This window comes from Pygoscelis adeliae, unplaced genomic scaffold (assembly GCF_000699105.1).
Source record: "Pygoscelis adeliae isolate BGI_AS28 unplaced genomic scaffold, ASM69910v1 Scaffold62, whole genome shotgun sequence".
NCBI classification, from domain to species: domain Eukaryota; kingdom Metazoa; phylum Chordata; class Aves; order Sphenisciformes; family Spheniscidae; genus Pygoscelis; species Pygoscelis adeliae.
In genome coordinates, this window is record NW_008824401.1 from 2,761,282 (window position 1) to 2,785,359 (window position 24,078).

Consider the following 24,078-nt stretch of genomic DNA (forward strand, 5'->3'; position numbering starts at 1 on the left):
TGTCGCCCAGGCCGGCGCTGGGCGCAGCCCCCAGAATCGTGGCCCCCCAGCTGATCGTGAGGCCGCCTCAGCAGACCACCATCCAGCTGCCCCCCGGCTTCACTATCCCGCCCGGTAAGTGGAAACGCCGCGGTCGCGGGCTCGCCGCTCTTTCTAACCTTTTTTTCTTGGCTGAGGTTTTTTCTTCCCAAAGTTGTCGTCTTCCAGCTGCTCGACGTGCTGGAAACAAAAGAAGAGCCACCTGTCTGAGGGCGACGTCTGACAAACGGGCTGCCGTTAATGAGGATGTAATTGGTACGGGACGGGCGGTTGCTAATGCAAAGTAATAATGACTGTTGGTTGATGAGTTACTTGTTTTGTCTTAGGGAGGGAGCGGCAGTCACGGTAAGTTATTTTGTAATGGTGTAGTGAGCAGTTGTGCACGAGATAAAAAGCTGGGCTGTTAGAATAATTTTATATATGTTTTGAAGGACTCTATTTTCTGCTTTACTCTTGATAGTTTTGAAAAGTTTTCCTTCTTCAAAGGGTGTCTTTTGCCGAGAATCAGGTGGCAAATATAGGCTAATTTGTGTGATTTAATCTAAAATGTTTCATTTTGGACATGAGGAAAAATGTCTTTACTGGAAGAGTGGTTAAACATTGGAACAGGCTGCCCAGGGAAGCGGTTGAGTCACCATCCCTGGAAGTATTTAAAAGACGTGTAGATGAGGCGCTTAGGGACATGGTTTGGTGGGCATGGTGGTGTTGGGTTGACGGTTGGACTCAATGATCTTAGAGGTCTTTTCCAACCTTAACGATTCTATGATTCCAGTAAGTGTGATGGTGTCATTCTCTGTTGCATCTGGGCAGTCTACATTACCGGATTTTATTTCTAACTCTGAAGTAACTGTTGTGTCTTGTCTATTCTCCTTTTCTTAACTTTCATTGCTAAAAATATAAGTTCAGCAAGGTTGCTAACTAACCAAAACAACATCCCTTCATCCTAGTGATTCCTACTCTAACTGTATATTGTTTCACCTGAAATTTTGAAGGGTTCTGTGGTCCTCTACTTAGATTTTCATGTTGCAAAGAGTTGGTAACTTTGCGCCTTCTTGATTTAGGAGATGATTTAACATTTGAACTAATTTTTTATTTTTTGCTATTAATATCAATAGCATGATAATATGTGGAGCTATTGATGTAGTCTGAAGTAACTTACTTCTTCCACCGTGTTTCTTAAAATATTTGACATTTATTAGCTAAGTGGAGCAAAAATGTGATGGTATAGAAGCTTGCTTCTAAGTGGACTTCTAGCAGTTGTGTCTTTGGCCATAGTTTATGAAACGCCTGCACCAAATTCTAATGCTCCAACCAAATAAAGCTCGGTGGTTCCATCAAGACCTAACTAACTTAAAGCAGATAAGAGGTTGCTATTAAGACTGTATTAGTGCCTTTAGCCTTTGATTTCGTGTTGTTAATCTGTTTGATAATTAATATACACATATGATAATGTGCATCATAACTGCATACAGTTTCTGAAGTTTATTGTGCCAATACTTTGTTCTGCTACTTAATTTTCAAACAGAAGAGGAAAACGGAGCCCTTAAAAGCGATCTGGTCCGAGGTTTAGAAAATGTTATGGAAATAATACTGTGGAAAGTTACAATTTTGTTTTATTACAAGATAGTTTGAAATCCATTAAATTTGCATAAACATGAAGATAGTATGTTCTAAGATGAAGGTATTCAGAAAATATAATGTTATTTTTCAGTTTTTACTCTTTAAATTAGTGGATCGTTTATAATTAATTTTGAAACTCCCATATTGTAAACTTCTGTCTAAAGCAGAAATTTAGAACCAGTTTTTGAGAATAGGTTATTTTAGCATATAATACTCATAAGTTGTGTATTTCATCTTTATGTGGCTGACAGTAAGGAGAAATTAATCTCATAACTTAACCAGATTCTAATTTGTACATACTGTTCAGTAAAAGAAACTTAACGTCCTCCAAACTGAATTAAAACATAACATTAGTATGTGAACATTCATGCATCTATAGTGGTAATTAAGTCTGCAACTTTTATTGTAACTGTGTGGCATGTGTTGCAATTAATTTGTCCATTCCATTCAATTTTTTTTATTCAGAATGAGTTTTAGAAAATTGGAATATAAATTAAGAAAACACCTGTGAATCAGTATAATGCCAACAGAGCGTGTATTTTTTTTAATGCATGGTAGGCATTATCCTATGAGGATTTTTATATAAGGTTCACAGTATAATAAGAGAAATGATACCTGTTTGGCCAGTTGGCAATGTACTAATTTTTTTGTGTCCAGATGGTTTAGGAATGGCATATATCAAGTACATCACCTGCTTACAGAATTTTCTACAAATATAAACCCTGAGGTTTGGTGCTTGAAGGGCTAGTGAGCGTAAAATGCTGTCTTTTTGAAGAATTTTTATGGTTTGGGTTTCTTCTTTTTTTCAACTCTTCTTTTAAAAATTACTCTCTGGGCTTTGAAAGAGAGTTAGGATCATGTCTTTTAGATGTGGTCCTTCCTGTAGCTCTCTATGCCTTTTACCTTAAAGCTTGATTTCCACAAGTCTTTAGTTTGTGTGGCAGAAATTTGCCTTCTCTTTGTGCTTTTAGCAGTGACGGTTGCCTGGGAGCACCTAAGACTACGTGAGGGCTTTTATTGGTGCTGCAGTTCTCTCACTGTTTATCCTAGGATTGGGATTTGTATTTCTATGTCAGACACTGAAAGAAAGACTTTCCTGGTATAAGGTACTTTTGAAATTTGTTACTTGCTTGATACCATACTGTTCAAATTTCTTTATCCTCATGATATGTTGCAAACCATGTCCATTTACTGAGGTGGTTTTTTTTCTGGGAAGCTAATAATTAGAAGTTGATGTAAGCTTTTACCTTCTTTATTTTCCCTTGAAAAGTTAAAAAATATATATGAAGCAATTTGCACATAGAGATAAGTTGCAGAAACAACGTCTACTGACTTTATCAACAGAATAAAAGTTGACTTCCTAGATCCTTATTTTTTGGTTTTCCAGTAGTTACGGGCAAGATGTTTTTCTGTCTACAGACCCATAGTATCCTATGTGTATCCTATCTAGGTTAAATTATTAAAATGTATTCTGGAAGTAACTTGGAAATTCTTGTAAAATAATCTGGCTGGGGAACCGCTTCTTAATTCTGAGAGAATTAGAGGGCGCACATCACATGCTTTGCAGTGATCTTGAATAAGTGTGAAGCTCCAGATGATCCAGGGACCAACTTAACCGTTGTCTCCCCTTTTCTATCTCGCTGATTGTGGAAAACTTAGGCCGGTTACACTTAGGGCAAAATTTGATGGTACTGGCTGTGTTGTGTAGAAGGCCTCTATTTGTGAAAATGCGTTACTAGAAAACAATCTGAAAGTATTATCATTTACTTCCAAAAAGTGTTAGGAAACGCTTGCCAAGTATTCTGTTAATTTGAAAACAATTCCTTTGGTGTTTTCCTAAAATATCTGCACTTGTATCAGTTTGTGCTGAGGACTAGTTGTGTTGGTTCTCAGGCTATGATGATATTTTTTCTTGATGTCTAAACTACAGGTAGTGCCTCCCAGTACAGTGATGGTGGGTGCCAAATAAATCCATGTGTTAATGCTCAACAATTAACTACATCTCAAATATTGTATACTCAGAAATGTGTCTGGCCTAACGTTTGCATGTATACATCCCCTAAAGCTGTTGTTTTAGTAAAGCCCTCGTGTCATTGTCCCTGGTATGTTCATGCTGAATTCTGTTCTCAGCTACTGGATTGTCATTATAGTTTACTTTTATGAATATTTCTTTCTAATTTTATTCTGCTGACCCTGGCTAGACTGCTGAAAGTCACTGTACACCTGTACACTCAAGTGGCCATTTTTTTCATCACTGTTATCCATAAACTGCAGTTATTTGAATTCCAAACTGAATTGGGTATTAGTTTTTGTCTGCTAGTAGGGGCTCCTTTTCTTCTTTGAAATAAAATCTCATGTTACACCAGAATTAAAAAAAAAGATACAGTATAAAGAAAAATGTACAGTGCTATACCTTAATTTTATTCTGTATTCTGTAGTTAGATAGTTCTTTATGTATTATTCTTCATATTATTCTTTATTCTGTAGTTACTGTTACTTTCTTCTTATTAGGTATGGTCTTGGTGCGCACGGATGCTGGACAGCTTGTAATGGTGCCTCAGCAGGCTCTAGCACAGGCTCAAATGCAGGCTCAAGTACAAACGCAGGGACAAGGTCCTACCAGCATTTCACCTAGACTTTCAGTGCCCACAGCTGGCCCCGTTTTTCGCCTATCAACAACTCAGGTATGTTTGGCTTGATTTCACTTTACTTTTGTGCATTATGTTTTCCTCTCTTACACATTATTAGCTCATATGTTTTTGTGAATGTGCTTTCCTCCCCTTTTTTGTTGTGAAAACAGGAAATACTTATTCAAATGCAGTTTATTTTCTGAGGCCTAGGAATTTTTTTTGTATTTCAGAAAAAATCTACTTTATAGAGTGTCTCAAGACCTTGTTCAGACTGTTAGATCATTGGAGGCTAGGAGGCTGAGTCTTAGCCAGAACTTAGTTTGGACTGTATGCCACTGGTTCAGTAAGTGCCCCTTGTTCCTCTGAATCAGAAGCATTGTGATATCCCCACATGCTGAATGGATGCACAGGATAGCTAGATTTCACTAGAAATTAGAAAAGGAAAAGCCAAGCACATTCAATACAAGGATTTGCAATAATTAACTTTTCTAATATACTTTATTCAAAAGAAAGGTTTGATTCCTTTGATTCACCAGTGGGTGTGATCTGTCTATACTTAAAGTTTTGTCTGTGTTATGACTACATTTCCTTTTTTATATGGATTGACAGGATAGTGTGCTTTCCTACCCCAAACTCTTCAGTGGAGTGTGTTTATTTCAACTCAGAACTGATTTATTTTCAAGCGTGAAGGTGTATTGTTTTTTGAATTCCTTGGTAGGCTGCATTGGTTTAAAATTTTGTAGGGAGGCTGTTTAGCTTCTGGCTGTTTGGGGCTAGAGCTGAACTATCTTACTAAAATGTAGAGGCAAACAGCTTTGGATGTTAGTACAGGGCAGCTGTGCCGTAATAATAATAGTTTAAGGTAGTTTTGCCTAAGGTCTTTGTTTGCAGAAGTGATAAGTAATTATGAGTGGAAGTAGATGAAGAGGATGTCTTTATAATTTTTTAACTGATCGTTGTATAGGTTGCTTGAAATAACTTAAACGTGTATTTCCCGATGTTTAACATTTGATTACTGTCGCATTATATGCTTTGTGCATTACACCGTATTTATTGTCTAAAAAAATTAAGTTTAATTCAAAACTGAAAACAACGATAAACTTTTCAGAAGAGAAGGAAGCCAGAATAAAATCGGAGCCTTGAAAATAAATTACTAACATGAGGCAATCTAAAACGCAGGGTAGCCAACTAGAATGTAAGTTTTAGAAACGACTGTCACTAGGAAGTTTGTAGCTCAATGGAATGTGTCTCAGGAAAGGCATAAATAAAAGCCTGGAAACACTTGAAGAACTTAATGCTCTAAGAAGAGAGCTAAGTGTAGTATTGGATGGAATTCATAAAAGAACTCTTCGCAGAGAAGGCAGCCATTTAATGTTTAAATTTGTGGTATCTGGAAGGATGAGAAGACTTGTAGAAGCCTTCAAAGATAAATGTGTTTCAGGAAAAATAAGCACAGAGATAAGCTTGTGTTAATTTCAAGATTTTTTGACTAGTTTGATGACAACAAAAATCCAGACAAGTTCTTCAGTTTGTATGTCTGTCTTTTGTTGTTTGGGTCTTTCTTTGTAAATAAATAGTCAGTTCTTTAGCAACAACTACAAGGGACTGTATAGCACACATTCTAGCAATGGATCCTGAGACAAGTGCATATCATAAATGCAAAACAGAAATTGAGGGGTGGGACTGTACCAAGAATATGATCGCAGTCTGTTAGAATGAGTTCGTTTTAGCTGTTTCTGTTTCATACTGTTAGTTTTCATGTAACTAACTGCTGTGGCCAGCATACAGAATTAAAATTCAGAGTGGCAACATTCATAGCGAATTAAATAATAACAAATTGTCTGTAGTTTGAAAATGTTTGAGGAATCCACCTCTATTGTACATAGAATCTTAGGAAGCATACAAAAATGTAGACCAACTGCTTGGCTGTGTGTGTTCAGTCTTTATTAGAAGACTGGAGTTTGGATCCCAAAGTCAACCTTAAGGTGTGTGCATAGCAAATGTTGGGAGTTGGTCATGTTGGCCTCAGGCAGCTGTTCTCTAGTTATATGAAGCAGTTAAGGTTGCAGAAAGAGTATAATCTGACTTGCTGGATTTATATAAAAATAAACCTGTGAGGATGCTGCATGTTCATGTGTTTGTAGAGGTACCTAAAATCTGAAGGAGTTCAGGTATTAGAAAGATGTAGTTGTTTTTGTGCAGTTCTGCCCAGATAAATACCCCACCGCATTATAGATATTCCTTTACAGTTGTTAGTGCTAATAAGCTGGTTGAGAATAGAGGAAAACAGCAAGGCCTTATGAATGATAAACGTCTTACAGGATGCAAAAGTTTGATTATTTTAGTGTGGCGGAATTAGAATCATGGTATTGTAGCTTGTCAGGATTCATCTCCTTTGATGGATCTTTGAAGTAGCTGCTCAAACTGTACCGCATCACTTCTTTATTTGTTGTAATTAACAAGGATAAGAAATAATTAATATTGTCCTTGGGAAATGTACGTTGAACTTCCATGACTCTGCATGTGGTCTGCAGACTCTTCTTTTATTTTTACAGTGCTTATGTTTTAGATATGTTTGACCTTAGAGTGTTCTTTAAAAATGATGGTTGACAGCCTTTTAAAACCAGATTGTAAAGGTTTAGAATGCTGAAGGTTTATCATATCAGAACTAGACACTAGACTTCTGTTTCATTAGGTGGATGGTTTATAGCCAGAGACTGTTCATTGGTTTTCTGGGGGAAATGTCCAATGACAAATACTATACTAAGGTTTTAGAAGTGTCAGTTATTTGTTTGAGTAGCCATTATGATTAATCAAGAAAAAGGATCAAGTTCTAAAATACAGGAAATTGTGCGTACTGAAAAATAATTTTTTCAGTGAGTTTATAATTAAACTTTTTCCTTTCAGAATCAAATTCTGATGTGTCAGAAAGCTAAATTCTGTCAATTAAAATTTTCAGTAGAAATTTAAAATGTATGGAAAATAGCGTCTTATGTTTTTATGTCTTTAAAGTATAATATTCAAGAGTCCTAGCCTTCACTGTGACTGAAACACAGAAAAATTGTGTGTGCCATTAGCTCAAGACAAACAGAATATAAACATTAATTGCTTGAGTCCTGCGAAATATTTGGCAAGATTGATGAACGTTGCAGGCTATGCGGTTTTAACCTCTAGAACATCATACCTCTCTCTCCAATATGTTAGTGGAATGATTATTATTTTACTGCGCAGAGCTCATTAAATTTACTACTATGTTTTTATTAAATTATTTTAAGATAGCTTTATTTGGATTAAAATGCAAGGTGCTTTAAATATGTAGAATTTAGTGATGTACTTCAGTCACTGAGCTTGTGTTTTACTCTACTTCTACCTATGTAGAAAGTCTGTGCAGGTGGAAATTTGCAGTCTACCGTAAGCATTCTAGGAGATAGTATCCTACTACGAAGAATGTATGATCTGTCTCAGAAAAGCCGTAGCTTTCATGGTTCATAGGTATTATGGTTGCTTTTCTTCAGTTTTTAGCCAGTGTCAAGTGTGACAAGTTACTCAGCTAAGTGATTGTTTTCATTGTTATAGTTAATTTGTATATACACTTTAAATAATTATTGTGTTAAGGAAGTGTTATGAGCTACGTAGTTAGATGTAAAACACAGGTTATTAAATAGCGCGCCAAAGAAATTGCAAAAGCTGGCAGTAACTTTTGGCAACTCATTAAGAAGTGTTGAGAGTGATAACTTGAGAATATAAAATGAATTATGAATTACCTTTTTAAAAATTACAAGAAAAATCACCTGAAAAATTACCAAAGTGTTCATCTAAATTTGAAAGCTCTTTGAATCTCTCCTCTCGACAGCTAAGTGATTTCTCCTTCACTGTCAAAAAAGGACAGGGGAAAATAAGGAAATGTTTTAAATTTTCTTAAATGAGATTGACTTGATCGGTACATACAGCACTATCCAGATTCTAAACTGCCTCTGCAGTCCAGTAGTATAACAAGATTTTCTTCCCATATCCCAGGGCCATCATTTGATACATCTTCTCCCAGTTATTTGGGAGAAAAACGAAATCAGGTTTCCCATGAAAATTCCTCTAGCTTCAGTAGATGGGCTTAGATGCAGGACAGCATGTGAGGAAGGAGCCACCTTTCTCTAGGAATGGTGGAAGCTGCTGAAACAGAGAAAGCGTAGTCTGTTTTCCCTTAGGATTTTAGTATATGGGCTTAGGATAATGCTTTCCTTGAAGACAGTGGCTTTATCCTTACATGTTGCATTGCTGAGGGTTCAGAAGTCAAATATCTGTATACAGTACTATTTATCTTTGTAGGGAACTGATACCGCCATCCCTCTTCCCTTCCCAACTTAAAAAAAAATATATATTTTGACTGCAGTGCCAAACACAAAAGTTCAGAAGGATTAAGATACATAACTTCCTGTTCATCCTACGTTAATCTCTTCTGTACATGTGCAGTGTGTTACAGTCTTTGCATGATAAATGCACGAAGATAAAAGTTTCAGCTAGGCAATCAAGGCACACAATTGATGTTGTACAGCAAACAAATCTGATGTTTCTTACATTTTGAGTGCTTGGCTTTGCTATTTAAGTTATTGTTTGACTTCTAATGTTTGTAATACCTTTGTCTCATTTTTTGCAGCTTTTAGGAGTAGAGGATATAAGCAAATGTCCTACAGTTTTGGGGACAATTTTGCGTTAGATTCTTGGAAGAAGATAGGCAAATCCATTTTGAAAGGAAGACTTGGGTTCTTTTTTTGACTCTTAGGTGGAGTGATCTTTGATTAGACATTTACTTCTGCTCCTCTCAATTGCTGCTGTGTAAAATATGAATAAAATCTCCTTATTTTCAATTCCTAGTGGCATTCTGGAAAACTGGCTGATCGGGATAAGCAAGTACCTTGTAGGAAGGGTCTCAATTCTGATCAGTTTAATGCCAAGCTCAAAGGCTCTGGAGCATGGGAATGTGTCCCAAAAGGATGTACAGTGTCTGAAGCATGGAGTTGGAAGTAGTGAAATGGATTCAGTCAGAAGAATCAGAATGTGAAAGTAACAGAATAGTACAGAGAAAGCAGTAATTGAGAGAAGTACCTGTAATAGGACGACGTACTTGATACTTTAATGATCTTTTACATTTACAGTCTTTCTTGTTTCTTCAAGTAAAATGTTCAAGAAAAGCGTGAATAGGTATAATTGTACCATAAAATAGTTTTAGTTTAGGTTCAATTATAAGATTGTAGAGGACTGTAATGGGGGGATATTAACTACAGCTAACTACATTGTATTTTTTTTTTTTTAGGGAAAAAATACCGCAAAATATTCAGGTATATAAAAATAAAACATTTTTCAGATTGTGAATATAAATTCATCTTCTTGATGCAGCTACCAGGGGTGCTTGACTTTTTTAAATTGGTATCCTATGTTTTACATGGAAGTTACTCAGTCCTGCGGAAGATTATAATAATCTTTTAATGTGTTAAGAAGTGCAATTTTGTTGTACTGTGAATACATTTTCAGTGATAACATGCTTGTTTCAAAAAACATATTTAGTGAAATAAAACAGATTTGGATGTTTAAAGCAAACATTGGTTTGAATTACTGTGCATAATTTTAATTGAACAATTTTCTCTTTCTTCATGATTTTAGTTTCCTTTAAGTTTTTGATTGACATGAATTTTAGCTGAATATTAAAAAGTTATTAATGTTGCCAAAATTTTATCTGCTGTAGGATCTTAGTTAAGGTACAGGACTTTTAGGAAACAAGCTTTAATTTGATGGAACTTTGGTTGATCTTAGAAAAATTTCGTCCTGGATTCTTGTATTACAAGCAGGTCAAATAAGCGTGGGTTTGCTTGCATTGCTATATTCTTCAGAGATAATAAGTAAATTCAGAAGTCTTTTAAAACTGATTATTTAGATGGCATTGAATTTTTGCCTCCATATCTTGTTTTGAAGCTTATACTTGTGAAATTATGAAAAATAGGCAGGTGCTGCCATCTAGTTTTTCTTTGGTGAGTTTCTTTTGTTTATCTACATTTTTCATTTGTACAGTTTATGGCTTTTCATGCTTTTGATGCAGATTTTGTTTGCTGGTTTCAGTATCTTAGTACCCAGTTGGGTTTACATTCATAACCAAAAATGAAAAAATAAGTTACTTATTTTAAATTATTTTTAATTAAAATTATCTTATGTTACAAAGTTAAAGTGTTGCTGTACACCAAGAATATAAAGTGAGTATCATACAGGAAAGACCAATGTTAGCCTGGCCGATAATATTTTATTACGGAGTATCTGTTATCAGAACTTTGGAATCAGGTGAAATAGCGTATGTTGGAATTTTCATGAGACTGCTGCTGAAAATGGATTTGGTCTTAGAGTTTACTAATGTTTTTGTTTCAAGTTTGATTCAAAATGTGTTTTCCAGTATTAAGTTGCTTTGTATATTTTTAGTGATCAGGAAAGGTAGTATAAAGTTATGTGTGAATTTTGATGGTTTAGTCCAAATATTTAGGCACATAAGTGGGCAACTTAAAAATTCTTCTGCTACAAATATGATTACCCATCACTTGAGTTTTCTTTTCATTGCGTAAATAGTCCAATCAATATATATCGATATATTTTTAAGAAAATTACAGTTCTTTTCTAGCTTTGTTTTTTCTTGCTTTAGGCATTTTTCTAACTTCTACTCTTCAGAATTTCAAGTTCATTATATAAACTTTACTGATTTGTTTTCTGTGTTTTGATGTTCACTTTCTGCTAAGTTTTACCATCCTTTTTTAAAATGGAAAAAAAAATCTTTTGAACTTGTGAAAAGTGCTGAATCACCTGCTCTGGAAGTGGCTATATTTTTGCTATGAAATATGTTTGATGCAGACAACAGCAGCTTAGTCTTTGCCATCACGTTATGTTGAGAGCAGTTTTAAACTTGGCTGACGTTTCACAAGCTGTTCTTCTTGCTAAAGCGGAGCCTTTCAAATCTGAGATAGTTCTGATAATATGCTATGCCTGTGTTTTCAGCAGTGTTTGTATTTTTATGTCATATTTTAGTTTTGGTATTTATTTTCTTGTTTGAGCTCTTTTTTTTTTTCTTTTTTACTGTTTTTCTACACCCTTTTTGCTTTTCTGATAAATGCTTGTTTTACTTTTTGCAGAAATTTTAAGCAAATTGATAAATCTTTGGTTTTGCCTGAGGTGCATGACCACTATTATCAAATAAGCTATTCTGTACTATTTCTTTTCTATAGACAGTTTTGGGGCTTGTTCTGCAATATTGTGGAGAAGACATTTGTGTTAGCAGGGCAGGTAGGTTGAAAGGCCAGAGAAAGTAAAAAACCATGTGGTCTCAGCTATGATTTAACCACAAAACCATTTTCCTTCCTTTCCTTCATGCTGAGTGAATCTTTTCTGTATAAACAGATAATAAGTTCTTACTACTTACAAATTCTACTGTTTACATTTTCATAGCATTAACATATCTTTTAAAACTTCTTACAAAACACTCAAACATTATTAAGGCTGTAAAATTAAACGTGCAAAGATCAGGAAATGCTTATAAAGAAGGTTCCTGAGCAATCTAATAGTGGCTCCTGTGTGCATATGCATTATGCTGCATGACCACATACTACTGTTATTTTTAATTTCTACAGTGTGTAGGCCGGACAGTCTTAATAAAGAATTATGTAATACTTTTTTTCTCCACTGCTTAGTGTGTTGCTTCGGGCTTCTTTGCTGCATATTATCTAAGCCCCCCCTCTGAAGTGGGAATTAATAACCAAGCAGTTTTTTTTGTGAAGCTTATCCCTGTAACAAGTTTCTCAACAATGCAGTTAAGGGGATTATTAGCCTCTTTTTATAAGTAGAAAACAGAGTCTAATTGTCTCTATTTTAAATAATAAAATAAAAATACTGGTTAACTTTTTGTGTTCAGTTTGACTTCATTGTCTTCAGTTGCAGCTGTGACCACTCCTGGTCACAAACCCCACGTTTCAAGTTGTCCGCTCATAAATATATGGCATAAGAGTATTGATTACAATAGATTATCTATATTTGCATGCAGCACAAGCACTGAGCAATTGAGGCAGGGGTAGAATCTAATTGTAGGGCCAAAATTCAGCTGCTTTTTATCCACCAGATTCTTTGGATGAATCCTAGTGATTATAGATGGACCAGCCACTTCACCAGGGAATGAGAAAGTACTTTGATAGTGGATTATATAGGTATTTGCTTACACCAACAGGATGCTGAGACTTCAGAGGTAGGGGTTTTGGACTTAGAACCCCTGGTTTCTGAAGGTTTTCTTTGGCGGGCCCAAGCTCCTCTGCCTATCTTGTCTAATTGCTCCCAATCCTGTGTCTTCATCCCCTGTTGTTCTTCTAGTTCGTGAACCCAAAAGGGATGTCACAAATAGGAGGAACACAGCAGCATCTCCCTGCTTTGGGTTCTGATGCTTGAATCCGGCGATGCTGTGGTGTCCCAGAACTGTGGTGGCAATGAAGGTTCTGCCTCTGTTGGCTGACTTGTTAGAGATTCTGCCTCCAGTCATTTTCTGCAATTGTGTGCAAATGTCGAGTTTTTAAAGGGTTAGTACTTTGGCTCAATTTGGCTGTATTTTTACCAGAGTGAAAAAATGAAATCCCTGACATACAAATTGCTCTGCAACTGATGTTTAAGTGCATGTTCCAGGTGAACCATAACCAAAAGAACTGAGAGGCAGTCAATAAGCATATGAAGTTTCTCCATGAACTCTTCAGAAATCTGACAGAATTTTAAGTAACGGAAACAGAGTTTAGTACTGGGGAGTGTTATGATACCATAATAGTAGGTAGAGCTACCAGCCATGCCTATAAGAAAGGTTGTATAAATTAGTTACTCTAAAATGAGCTACCAGATTTGACCTTTAGCCTACGCTTCTGCCAGTGTCTGCAATCCCACCTTAGTTTTCTCTTTGTTAAATGCTGTCTTCTATTGTTTGAGGCATTGGGGCATCTTAGCATGGCCTATTTTGTTTGTAAGAAGTCTTCCAGATTAATGATTAAAAATAAAATTGAGTTTTATTTCAGATTTTGCAAATTTAAATCTAAACTTAAAGGTCATATTCTGCTAAAATTGAGTTTTGGATAGTATCTAGCGAAGCCATGTATTGGAAGACACAGAAAGAGGTGTTATGATGTGTATTGCGATAAACTTGCCCCTGCTTTTGTGTTAATGTTTGTTCAAATGCTATTGGCGTATTTTCTTTCTTCCTTTTGTGATTGATAGTGGCCAAGTTTATTGACAGGACTGATCGTGAAGTGATACATGCAACATACTTGTCAAAAGTAAGCTCTCTCGCTTTGTAGTGCAGAGACTGTTGCTGGTACCCTGAGTGTTCATCAGTAGGTAATGCTATAATACAAAATAAAAGTATACCACAAACCTGTTTCCAAGGGTTTACATACATCGGTGTGCTAACCTGTGGCAGTTTAAATTGTCTTGGTTTTATAAAGCTGTGAGTACACAATGCAATCCCTAAAATTGGTGTAGTCCTGCCTTGGCAGTGACAAATAATCCCTGGATATTTTGGCGTATTTTCTCCATATTCAAGTGGCCTGCTTTTTCAAATGCAGCCTTGTATATTCCTTCGAATATAGAGGCAGCTTGTTTGTGCACAGCAGGTACAATGCGATTCACTCCTGTTCACGCCTCAAGCTTTGCCTCTCTATTTATGTGTCTAGAGCTCTGGGGAGAAGGTCTACACAGGAAAGTTAAGATGTAGTTATTTAGGGAGTGGATTTACAGGACACAGAGTAATTCCACACTGACTTCTTCCACAAAGGCAGTCAGTGCACATTATAATTGTTCACGGAAGTGACTTAACTGCACCCTGAAACTGGAGTCACTTGCATTATCTGCATGACATGTGCAGGCAGAATGAACCTTGGGACATCCCCCCTCCAAGCTGGCCAGACATGAGCCAGATCTGTTTTGAAATCCTTATTTCCACAGTAGCACTGTGGTGTGCTCCACTTAAAATTTCTAGCCTCTCTGTGTGGACAGAGCCAGCTCAAGTCTGTATACAAAAGGCAATCTTAAGCATTCCCAAGTGTCCCCATGGAGATTGGTAGGGGATTATATACTGTATTCATTCATGTTGTAGTTTCCTGCCTGTTAATGTCTGAGTACAGGGAAAAAGCCTCTTAAACATTACTTTCATTTATTTAGGAAACATAAAAATATGTCTAATCAAAAATAATAGTTACATTTGAAAATACATTCCTTTCTAAGTCTCTCTTGGTAATTTTGGAATTTAATAGCATCATACCAAACCTTAGCAGTTTTTCTTTAAAGAACATATTAAGTTCTTTTAGATTGTTCCAATAGGAGCTTGACACATTGGGTTATAATTTTTTTAAATACTGTTGATCATTTTTTGTTTTCTTTTTGATGGATTTCTCATGAGATCTGTTTACAGCTTTCCTTTCATAGAAAACACAGCTATTTGTTTTTAAATAGTTTTTACCAGTTCTTCTTGAAGTATTTGTGTTGGGAGCCCTTATAGTGTCTTCTGGCAACTTGCAGCTGTCATTTGAAGATCATTTCCACAATATTTAAGAATTTCTCTAGGCTAGTTCCTTGTTATGTTTATCATCCACTCATTTCATACTTACCTTTTTAACACTTATGACTTTTGAAACCACATTAGTAAACTGCTGCATTACTTTGTTTGCAGTTCTTTGGTAGTAAGGCTTTTTCTTCATATCCAACACATTAATAGATTTTACTGCCATTTTGTATCAAAGGCTTTTGTAACTATTGATTTTTAAAACTGAAGGTGAATTTAGTCGTCATGTTGCGCAGTTTGCTCTTGTGGTCTGGCATGGTGGAATACTATGTGTGGCATGTATTGCATACTTAGTTGGATAATATGCTATTACGATACTGAAATTTTATATTTTAATTATATGTGGTTTTGTTTTCAAGTATGTTCTTGTGATGAATCGTGGGCATTTATTAGCTAAGAAAAATTCTCTAGCTAGCAGTCTGAGCTATGTATTTCTGGAATTCTGGCTGCAGATCTTTCTTGGAACTGAGTAGCTGCCAGAAATTTGCCTGGCTATCTGCTTGCTTTGTAAATCCTCACCTCTGGAAGCACTTACTGACAAGAAGGGGGCATATAACACAAGCATGCTGTATTTTTAGGTTGGAAATGCTGATTATAAGCAAATGAACAAGATAACACAGTATTTATGTTTTTAAATATAAACATTCATCAGGTAAATAAAGTTTCTTTCAAGCAGTATTTTAAGGAAATCGAAACAAGTGATCTTCCTTACAGTGAAGAAGAGGTATGGTATTTAAGAACAGAAAAAGCTTATATGCTCCTTCTTCCAAAAAGCCAGACAATTCTACCTATTCACGATGATGCTGTTTATTGCCTCTAGGCTGTCTCAGTATGGAAGACATCCCTAGTCAAGATTTTAAAAATCTTGAAAGCTATCCAAACAAAAAAAAGGGTTTTGTTCAGATGTCAGGTAGATTTTTTTTTTTTCTTTCCTTTTTTCCCCCAAGTACAGAAGATTGATATCCAGTAGATGATGTTGCTGGACTGATTGGTAAGGAATGCTTGGGGCGTTGAATGCCTACCTGGGCCTCTGTTCCTTCTGGAGATCTCTTAAGTATATTGGATGTTCTTTGAAGAAGAATTTTATATAGGTTTAATAGACAGTGTAAGAATCTAAAATAAGCCGTTCTTTATAAAAATATTAATTATAGAGACATATAACTTAAAATGTAAATCAAGGAAAATTAGTTTTATCTTGTGAGAAACAATATTGTCCATGATTTAGTACTCTAGCCACTTAGAAAATTTGTCTTTTCTAAGTATGTGTTTGAATGCAAATCTTAATAAATGGAAGTTATAAGAGACCAGTGGGGCCTCCATTTTTAATAATGAGTGGTTCTCTTTTTGTCATAATTGCCATATTGTGTGATGTATGTCTTCCATAATGGTATTTACATTCCTACAGAATTAAATAATAACTTTCCTGGAGTCATTTTTTATTCCTAATTCTTGTCCTTTTATATGATGGTAAGAGATTTCAATCTCTCTCTCCCAATTAAAGTAAATTACAAAAACAATTAATATGTTTGCTGCATGAGGCAAATTTACTGAATTGTAGAGTATGCTACTGAGTGAAAGGCTGTAAGCCAGTCATTTTCCTTTGTCTGCACTTAACATTCCAGTTGCTGTCTGGTTACAGAGTGTGCATTCTATGACAAAGATTCTCAAAATGCTTAGACTTCATTTCTATGCAAGTTAGTTTCTATATAATTTAATCTGAAATTATCTTGAAAATATTTTTCTGTTCTCTGAATTTTCTCTCCATATTAATTTTCTTCAAGAAAAAGCACTAGAAAAGGCCAGTAAATACCAAAATGACCAATATGTGTTACTGGCAATTATGAACTCAAATATTGATGAATACTGACATGTAAACACTACAACTGAACTAATACAGCAATGTAACATCAATTTTTTGCAGGTCGCATCCTATTTTTTCTAATCTTCTCCACATATCTGTATGAGAAACAGCTTTTAGGAGAAATATTACAAACATATTGTTGAACATAAAGCTAACTTTTGCATTATTTGTGAATATATGTTTAAGAACATGTTACTGTTTTTGGCTTTTTGCAGTGTTAATAATCATTATTCATGTAATCACTATTATTAAAAACTCCTGGAGATCAAGTTACTAAGGAGGAAAAAAAATAAAATGGTTATTTTTCCTTTATTAGCAACCAACTTCTGTAGCCACATCTACTGTCCGCCTAGGACTTCCAGTGCAAGCCAAAGTTGTTCAATCAACTGCTGCACCTGTCAGTGCTACGTCTGCTGCAACTCTGCCAGGAGGCTCTATTCTTTCACATACCACAGTAAGTAGTAAGAATATAAAAAGCAAAAGATGGGTGAAGAAAAGAATGTTTATAATTACATGTTTTTTCGAAAGTGAATTTTAATGTTCATATGTTTGCTTTTATCGCAAACATAATCCCAGAAATTAATAATGAATGTATAGTCAGACTGTGTTATGCAGGTGCTGAGTGATAGCCTAGATCTTATTTTCTGCTGTTTCCTAGATGATAAAAAAAATGGGGGCAGCATAGATTCAGTTTTGAGCTTTTTTTGAAGAAAAAACTTAAACCAGCTGGACTCAAGAATACTGTGTCAGTGGTGGACATGCTGTACTACGTTTGTCCCCCATCAAGAGCTGTGGTGTCTGCTGTGTGCTGCAGGATCCACAGCATCACCTGTGGCATCGCAGTGCAGGTGCCTGTGTCAGCTTGTTCTGCATCTGTGCCCAAGACAGAGCAAAGCTCTGCAGTCAGGCTGGATTGGGGGGTCCTGATAGCTTCTGCTCAGCGTGTTATGCTGCCTGGCTGAGCTCTCTAGCTTCTGCAGTCCCATTTGGTGTGCCTGTCTGAGACTTTTTGGCACTTGAAAGGGTGGCATGTAGGGTCAGATAAAGTATGAGAGCTGAACTGGATGGGGGGTGTGTGTGTATGTGGTGCTCTGTGCAGCCTGATAAGCTTTCCAGCCTTCTAAGGTTGAGGAGCATGCAGCACGGCCTTTGCGTGTGGCCCAGCTAGGTCCAGGACAGTTTTGCTTGCTAGGGCTTTGCACTGGTGCAAAAGCACATATGCTGCTGCTGGGTTCAGATTAGGTTGGGAAGCTGTGTTAGTGCATTTGTATCATTTGGATCTGAGCTGCCACTGTAACTGTGGTATAGATAACTGTAAACCTGATGACATGACCACAGATCATTGGGAATTGACTTGTTTATTTTAAGGGCCAAATTTACAGAAAGGTGAGTTATAGAAGTAACGGTGATCTTAAAGGGCTGGTTAATAGCAACTCATTTTTTAGTGGTACATTTATTTTTGTAATAAAAAGAACTTTAAAGGAGGACTTTCACTGTTCACTAAAGGGTGACAAAATTAGGGTTATAATAAGTAAGTAAAGTCAATGGTTTTATTTTGTCGGTAAGTGTGTATTTGAAAGGAAACAAGTTTTTCTTGTCAGGCTTTCAAGAACTTGGTGGTTGAGTAAAAGAACTAAAAGAAGATAATTACCTGTTTTTTCAATATAAAATATTAATAGGTGTCAGTAGCTACAACGAGTGCTCAAAATTTATTCAAGACAACAGTAGCAACTGGAACATCAGCTTCTCAACAACCTGCAGTAATTACTGGTGGACAAACTCAAGCTACAGCACAAAACCAGGGTCAGCCTCGGCTGCCACTTCCACCTCATACAACAGCACAAGTACCAGCACAGCCCCAGGTCATACCAAGCTCTCCTGTACCTGGAACCACAGTTGTATCACAGGTAAGTTTTAAAATACTAGATACTTGGGTTTTTTAGTACTTTATGAACTTCTAAGGTCTATTCAGAAGCAGAAAGAACTCTTTCTTCATGCAAGCACACTTCCCGTGATGGAACAAATACTTTACAAACAAGAAACCCTTCCCCTCATTTCAACTAAATGGGATACAAATTCTGAGAGGGAGGAAGAACACTTGTGGTCAGCTTTCTCCATCCTGCCATGTATGTGTCAGTAGTGAAAGAGCTATTCTGTTTCTCCAGACAGAACAATCAGGCCTTCAGTCTATGGACTTCATTATTATTGTGTTGCTGGGCCTCAAAACTGTGGTTACACTGAAGTGTAAAATTTCTGTTTCTCGGAGTAATTACAACATATAAAAATAATGGCTTGAAAAAATTAGAGCATCTGTTTTCCTACTGGTGAAGAAAAGATTAGATATGATGATGTTTGAAGACTATTTCTAATTTGACTTTACTGCTGTAGCTGCATTGTACAAAAACATACTGAATCAATAATTTAAATTAAGATAGCTTGGGGAACATTGTACATTGTGTATTGAGCATCTCAAAGGAGAATGCATCTCCAACAAATTGTTGCATTACTTCTTATATTTAAGGTTATTTTTATCAAAACAGACTGTAAAATATTAAATATATTTCATTGATTTTTTTTTTTTGTTAGTATTCATGAGGTATGATGTTCAGTTACATAAAGAAGTGAAGAAACTGTCAGGTAACTAGCAGCAATAGTAAAATAGCTGCAGATGTATTTCAAATATGTCCTGCCTGAATTGGAACAATTTCATCATTTTCCCTCTTTATAGTGATCAGAGCTTGCATTGATCCTGATTGGAAAATAGATTGTATCTGCTACTTGTTTTCTTTGACTTTTGCAGGAAATGCAAGAGAATGTGAAAAAATGCAAAAACTTTTTAGCTACCCTTATAAAACTTGCTTCTCATAATTCACCATCTCCGGAAACGTCCCGTAATGTGAAAGCTCTGGTTCAGGATTTGTTGGTAAATATTTAGTTATCTTTCATTTTGTCAGTTGTCTATTAAGCTTGTTATTTACGTATGCTGAAAACTATTGTTTTGATCTTAATTTTTTTGCTGTAATGAAAGTGAAAGGAGTTGGGCTACATCAAAATGCAAATATTCTGTACGTTCTTCAAAAATCTGTTAAAGGTAGGCTTTCTTTTAGTTTCTGAAAGGGGAAATGCAACAAAGTATTTAATATGCATTCATCAGAAACACTGTTGTTTTGATGGATAATATTTTGGTCATTTATTTAGAAAAATAGAGTAAAATACAGGATTTTTTCCTTGACGATTCATTGTTTCTTTTCCACCAAACCATGGTCTTTTCTGAAACAGTAAGAAGCTATTAAATGTTTTAACCACAGAGTGAATGTAGATATATGCCTCCACAACATGGTTTAGAGTTTCTAGGACTGAAGGAAAAGTATTTTGCTAAGCTGCTGAGTCCAAGCAGTTCTGCAGACAGATGCCCCTGCATGGAGCCTTAACTGCAAGTGGATTTCAAGAGGCAAAGTTGTGTTTCAGCTAGACAGAGTCCTTGGGCCCAGAAAAAGTCTGACTTACTGTAGTCTCCAGTGCAACATATGTTTCAATGAATTGTATAAACGCGTTGCAGACATGTTACTGTGGAGCTGGACAAATGGTCAAGCTTCTTAAATTAAATATAGTCTATGAAGAACTTGGATTTAAAAGTAGTTGATATGTTTCTTCGAATTCATTGACAGAGAAATCTTTGTATTTTAGACAAGCCTAATACTTTTTTCAAGTATGAGCCATTCAACAATAATATTCAGTGGTTCCAGTAAAATCTCGTTTTAACTTTTGAATACTAAGAAAGATTAACTAAGTAAAGGTAACTACTTATAATATTTTAAACAAGGTGAGACACTTATATAATAAATGTATTTATTGAAAGTTGTTTTGGTTTGTTTGTTTTTGTTCTTGTTCTGTATCAGTCCAGGAAAGCTAATGAATGTTTTTATTACAACCTGAGATTGTAACTAGTAATACTTTAGAAGTATTATAAAATACATCTGGGTTATAGAGTTCTCCTGTATTAACTACTAAATAAACTACTGAATATGTATTTCATATATTTGTAAGTGTATATTTTGTGAGTATATACACATATATATACATACACACATTTATATAGGTGAAAATTTTATATATATACACTTATATGTATACTCTTTATATATGCATATGCTTTACATATATAGTTTTATATATATGTATATGCATTCTGCTAAGTTAAACTGAACTTTCAAAATTGGTTTTGGAATTAAGTAAAGATATTTTCTTATTACAAGGGCTGACAAATTTTGTAATAGTTTGTAAGGTTAATTCAACAACCTGTTTTTTTAATTCATATTTTTAAAAAGAAGTCACTATGTAAATGTTAGCATAGGAATCCCAAAATACCATTGGAATCCCAAAAAAGACTTGAGTGTTTGTGGGATCTCGTTGTGTCTTCAATTGTGCATCCCCAAGGGAACTCCCTGAATTCTGAGTGGCATGTTACATATATAAATTAGCTCTTGACGGAATGATTTTATAGATACAGAGGAGCTGAGGAACTTCAGCTTTGAAAGTTCTTCTTGATATGGTTAGCCTATTTAGCTAGAGATATATACATATATATTATCTGGAAAAAAAACCCAACCAAACAACTGAACTTGAGGAGTTGATGCTTTTTTTTTCTTTCCCCTGAAGGATGCAAAGATTGATCCAGAAGAATTTACAGGCCGCCTTCAATCAGAACTCAAATCATCTCCTCAGCCATATCTTGTACCTTTCCTTAAGGTAAAGAGAATATTGTTCAGATAAATTTATTTCAATGCAAATATCAATACATTAAGTTTTAGAATATGCTTTTTAAATGGAATTAGCTTCACCTGTCTGGAGCAGGACTACTCAATTTTTACTTTGTGCTGCCAATTTCTGCCGAAATCTTCTTGGCTGGAAGTCACGTGCAGGCTCCATCTCTGTCAGGCCAGCCAGGTGCTGCTTACTGCTTTTCGTGGCTGGGAGCTGTGGCTGTGTTCTGTAGCTGCCTGCTCCCTGACGGGTTGAGAGAATGGTAAGAAATAGCGATTTCCTACGGGAGGGAGACCTTATGTGTTTGGGGCCTTGGTTTAGGTTTAAGAAAAATTTATTTGTCATCCAGAGCTGATGTGGAATTTACTGCTTGAGTAGCCCTGATCTAGAACATTGTAGTAATTAGATTTATATAAAAAAGCAGTTACTCCCTAGTTTGGAAATCATCCATTGTGTATTCTGTAGTGATCCTTTACTGTTATAATGCATTCACTTTTCTGTGGTAGTAGCTCATTTTTTATAAAGTGCAGCATTCACATTTGGAAGAGTTACAAGTTATTTCTATTGAATGCTTCAAGTAATTTAATAAGCTCTTCCCATATTGTTCTTGTAATCTACATTTGAGACATTGATAACTTTCAGTGCGTGTGTAACGGTGATTATGAAAAACTAAAATGGATAATGCTGTTGAAATAATTGATTAGCTGATCCTGCTTGTAATCTGGAACTAATCTATAATAGAAGTTCTAATGTGATACCAAATGGATTTATTGTTGGGTCCTAAGTTAGTATACGTGGGGGTAAATTTATCTTTTAATTGGTTCTTGTACATTAGCTACAATAGCTTCCATATGCAAGATTATGTACAAACATACAAACCATGTTTAATTATGCCCCAACAAAACCACAACTATAATTTTAAAAGTGTTTTTCTTCTAGTCCAAAACTTCTCAGTTTAGGGCAGATTTCCTCTCTTTCTTCTCTCCCTTTAACTTTTCTTCAGAACTCTCTCCCTCTGCTTCTGTTTTTTCAAGTTATCATTAACCCTTATTTGTGCTTTTTCCTGCTCTTACACTGCAGTCACTTCTAACATCGTGATAAGTTTTAACTTGTTTCCCTTCTTTGAAGTCCTTTCTTGGCAACAGGCATTAAGTTTTTAAATAAATATTAGAAGTTTAGAAAGAACTGTAGCTTGGGCTAAACACTTGCACTCTACAGCCGCCTCGGGGGAGCACTTCAAAAGAACACTACTACCACTTAGAAAGTAAAAAGTTTATTCGTGAAGGTACAGTATAGCCTTTTAGAACTATATTTTTTGGTTGAACTGGTCTGAACATGAAGCATACAATAGTACACTTTTCTAGTTCAGTCAGAATACATTAGATCAGTAATAATACAGTAAACAGCTATTGCTGTAGGGCATCAACAGTTAAATTGTCTTGTTCTAGGTACTGGAGGCATGTCAGGAGAAGTAAATTGGTGCAGCTTACTTCTTTTAGCATGCAATGGGAATAGAGTTGTTCCTGTGGTTCTGCCTTTTCTGTTTCCATTTTTTGCCCTTCCAAAGACCTAAGCTACAAGTTCTAGATAGTCTTGAGGAAAGGAGTGTTATATTTTACTGCTACTGTGGAATTAGGGCACATCAAAATCTACAGGGTTGCTAAATCTAAATTGAAAGCTTATTAAAAATGTAAACTGAACTTTCCCTCTTACAAAATATGTTTATTCTTATTTCTTTTTGATGAATAGGCAGATAATAAAATCGGAAAGAAAGCTGCATTCTTTTAATTATGTTTACAGCAAATTTCAAAATTTTTTTTTGTCAACCTGCTAAATTTGATATTTCATAAACTTTCTTCTGTTTTTAGAAAAGTCTACCTGCACTGAGACAATCTTTACTGAATAGTCAACATTCAGTTTTGCAAGGACAGCCGTCTCAGCAGTCACTTCAACAAACCAAGCTATCACAAGTTATACCTCAATCTGCCTCTGGAAGCATTTCCTCTGTTGTCACAACGCAGACAATAGGAATAAGGCAACCAAACAACATTTGCACAGTCTCTGTATCAAATACAGTGCAGCCTCCTCAGGTTAAGGTGGTACAGTCAAATCAGAGTTCTCAACTGGTAGGTACTGTAGTATAAAAGAGAATTGCTTAAGAAACTGAATAGCAGTTGTCAATGTTATTTTTATTGCAGCTTGTTTGGGAAAATACTTTTTTGTTTGTTTGTATCATGTTCTGTGATATATAGTAATACATCATTTTATGGCATTTCACATGTATGTTCAACCATTAGTTTAGATAACATTATTAACATAGTTTAAATTTAAGAAAGTACGCTCTTGGCCTTTTCGCCTGGCATACAGTGATTGTTATCTGAGCACAGTGGAATTTGAGTTAATTACAAATGTAGAACAGAAAGCTTTTCAAGACTTAAAGGCAAAAGTATAATTTTTAATGTGTCATTAGGTATGCTGCTTTGCTTACATTAGTCTGCATTAAAATTGACTCTTACCTCATTTTAAACTCTTCTACACAGTTATAAAATCTTGTA

At 35.5% G+C, this 24,078-nt stretch overlaps 1 protein-coding gene across 1 annotated transcript in view; it reads left to right on the top strand.

Annotated features, from left to right (window-relative positions):
* The window catches only part of LOC103913774 (transcription initiation factor TFIID subunit 4-like), a 148,610-nt gene that overhangs the window by 2,376 nt on the left and 122,156 nt on the right, over positions 1 to 24,078 (top strand). Inside the window, exons 2-8 of the mRNA XM_009320320.1 lie at positions 11 to 114; positions 194 to 294; positions 4,171 to 4,343; positions 17,076 to 17,213; positions 18,439 to 18,666; positions 19,560 to 19,682; positions 21,419 to 21,508. Coding sequence (XP_009318595.1) covers positions 11 to 114; positions 194 to 294; positions 4,171 to 4,343; positions 17,076 to 17,213; positions 18,439 to 18,666; positions 19,560 to 19,682; positions 21,419 to 21,508 — 957 coding nt within the window. The remainder of the gene's footprint in view (positions 1 to 10; positions 115 to 193; positions 295 to 4,170; positions 4,344 to 17,075; positions 17,214 to 18,438; positions 18,667 to 19,559; positions 19,683 to 21,418; positions 21,509 to 24,078) is intronic.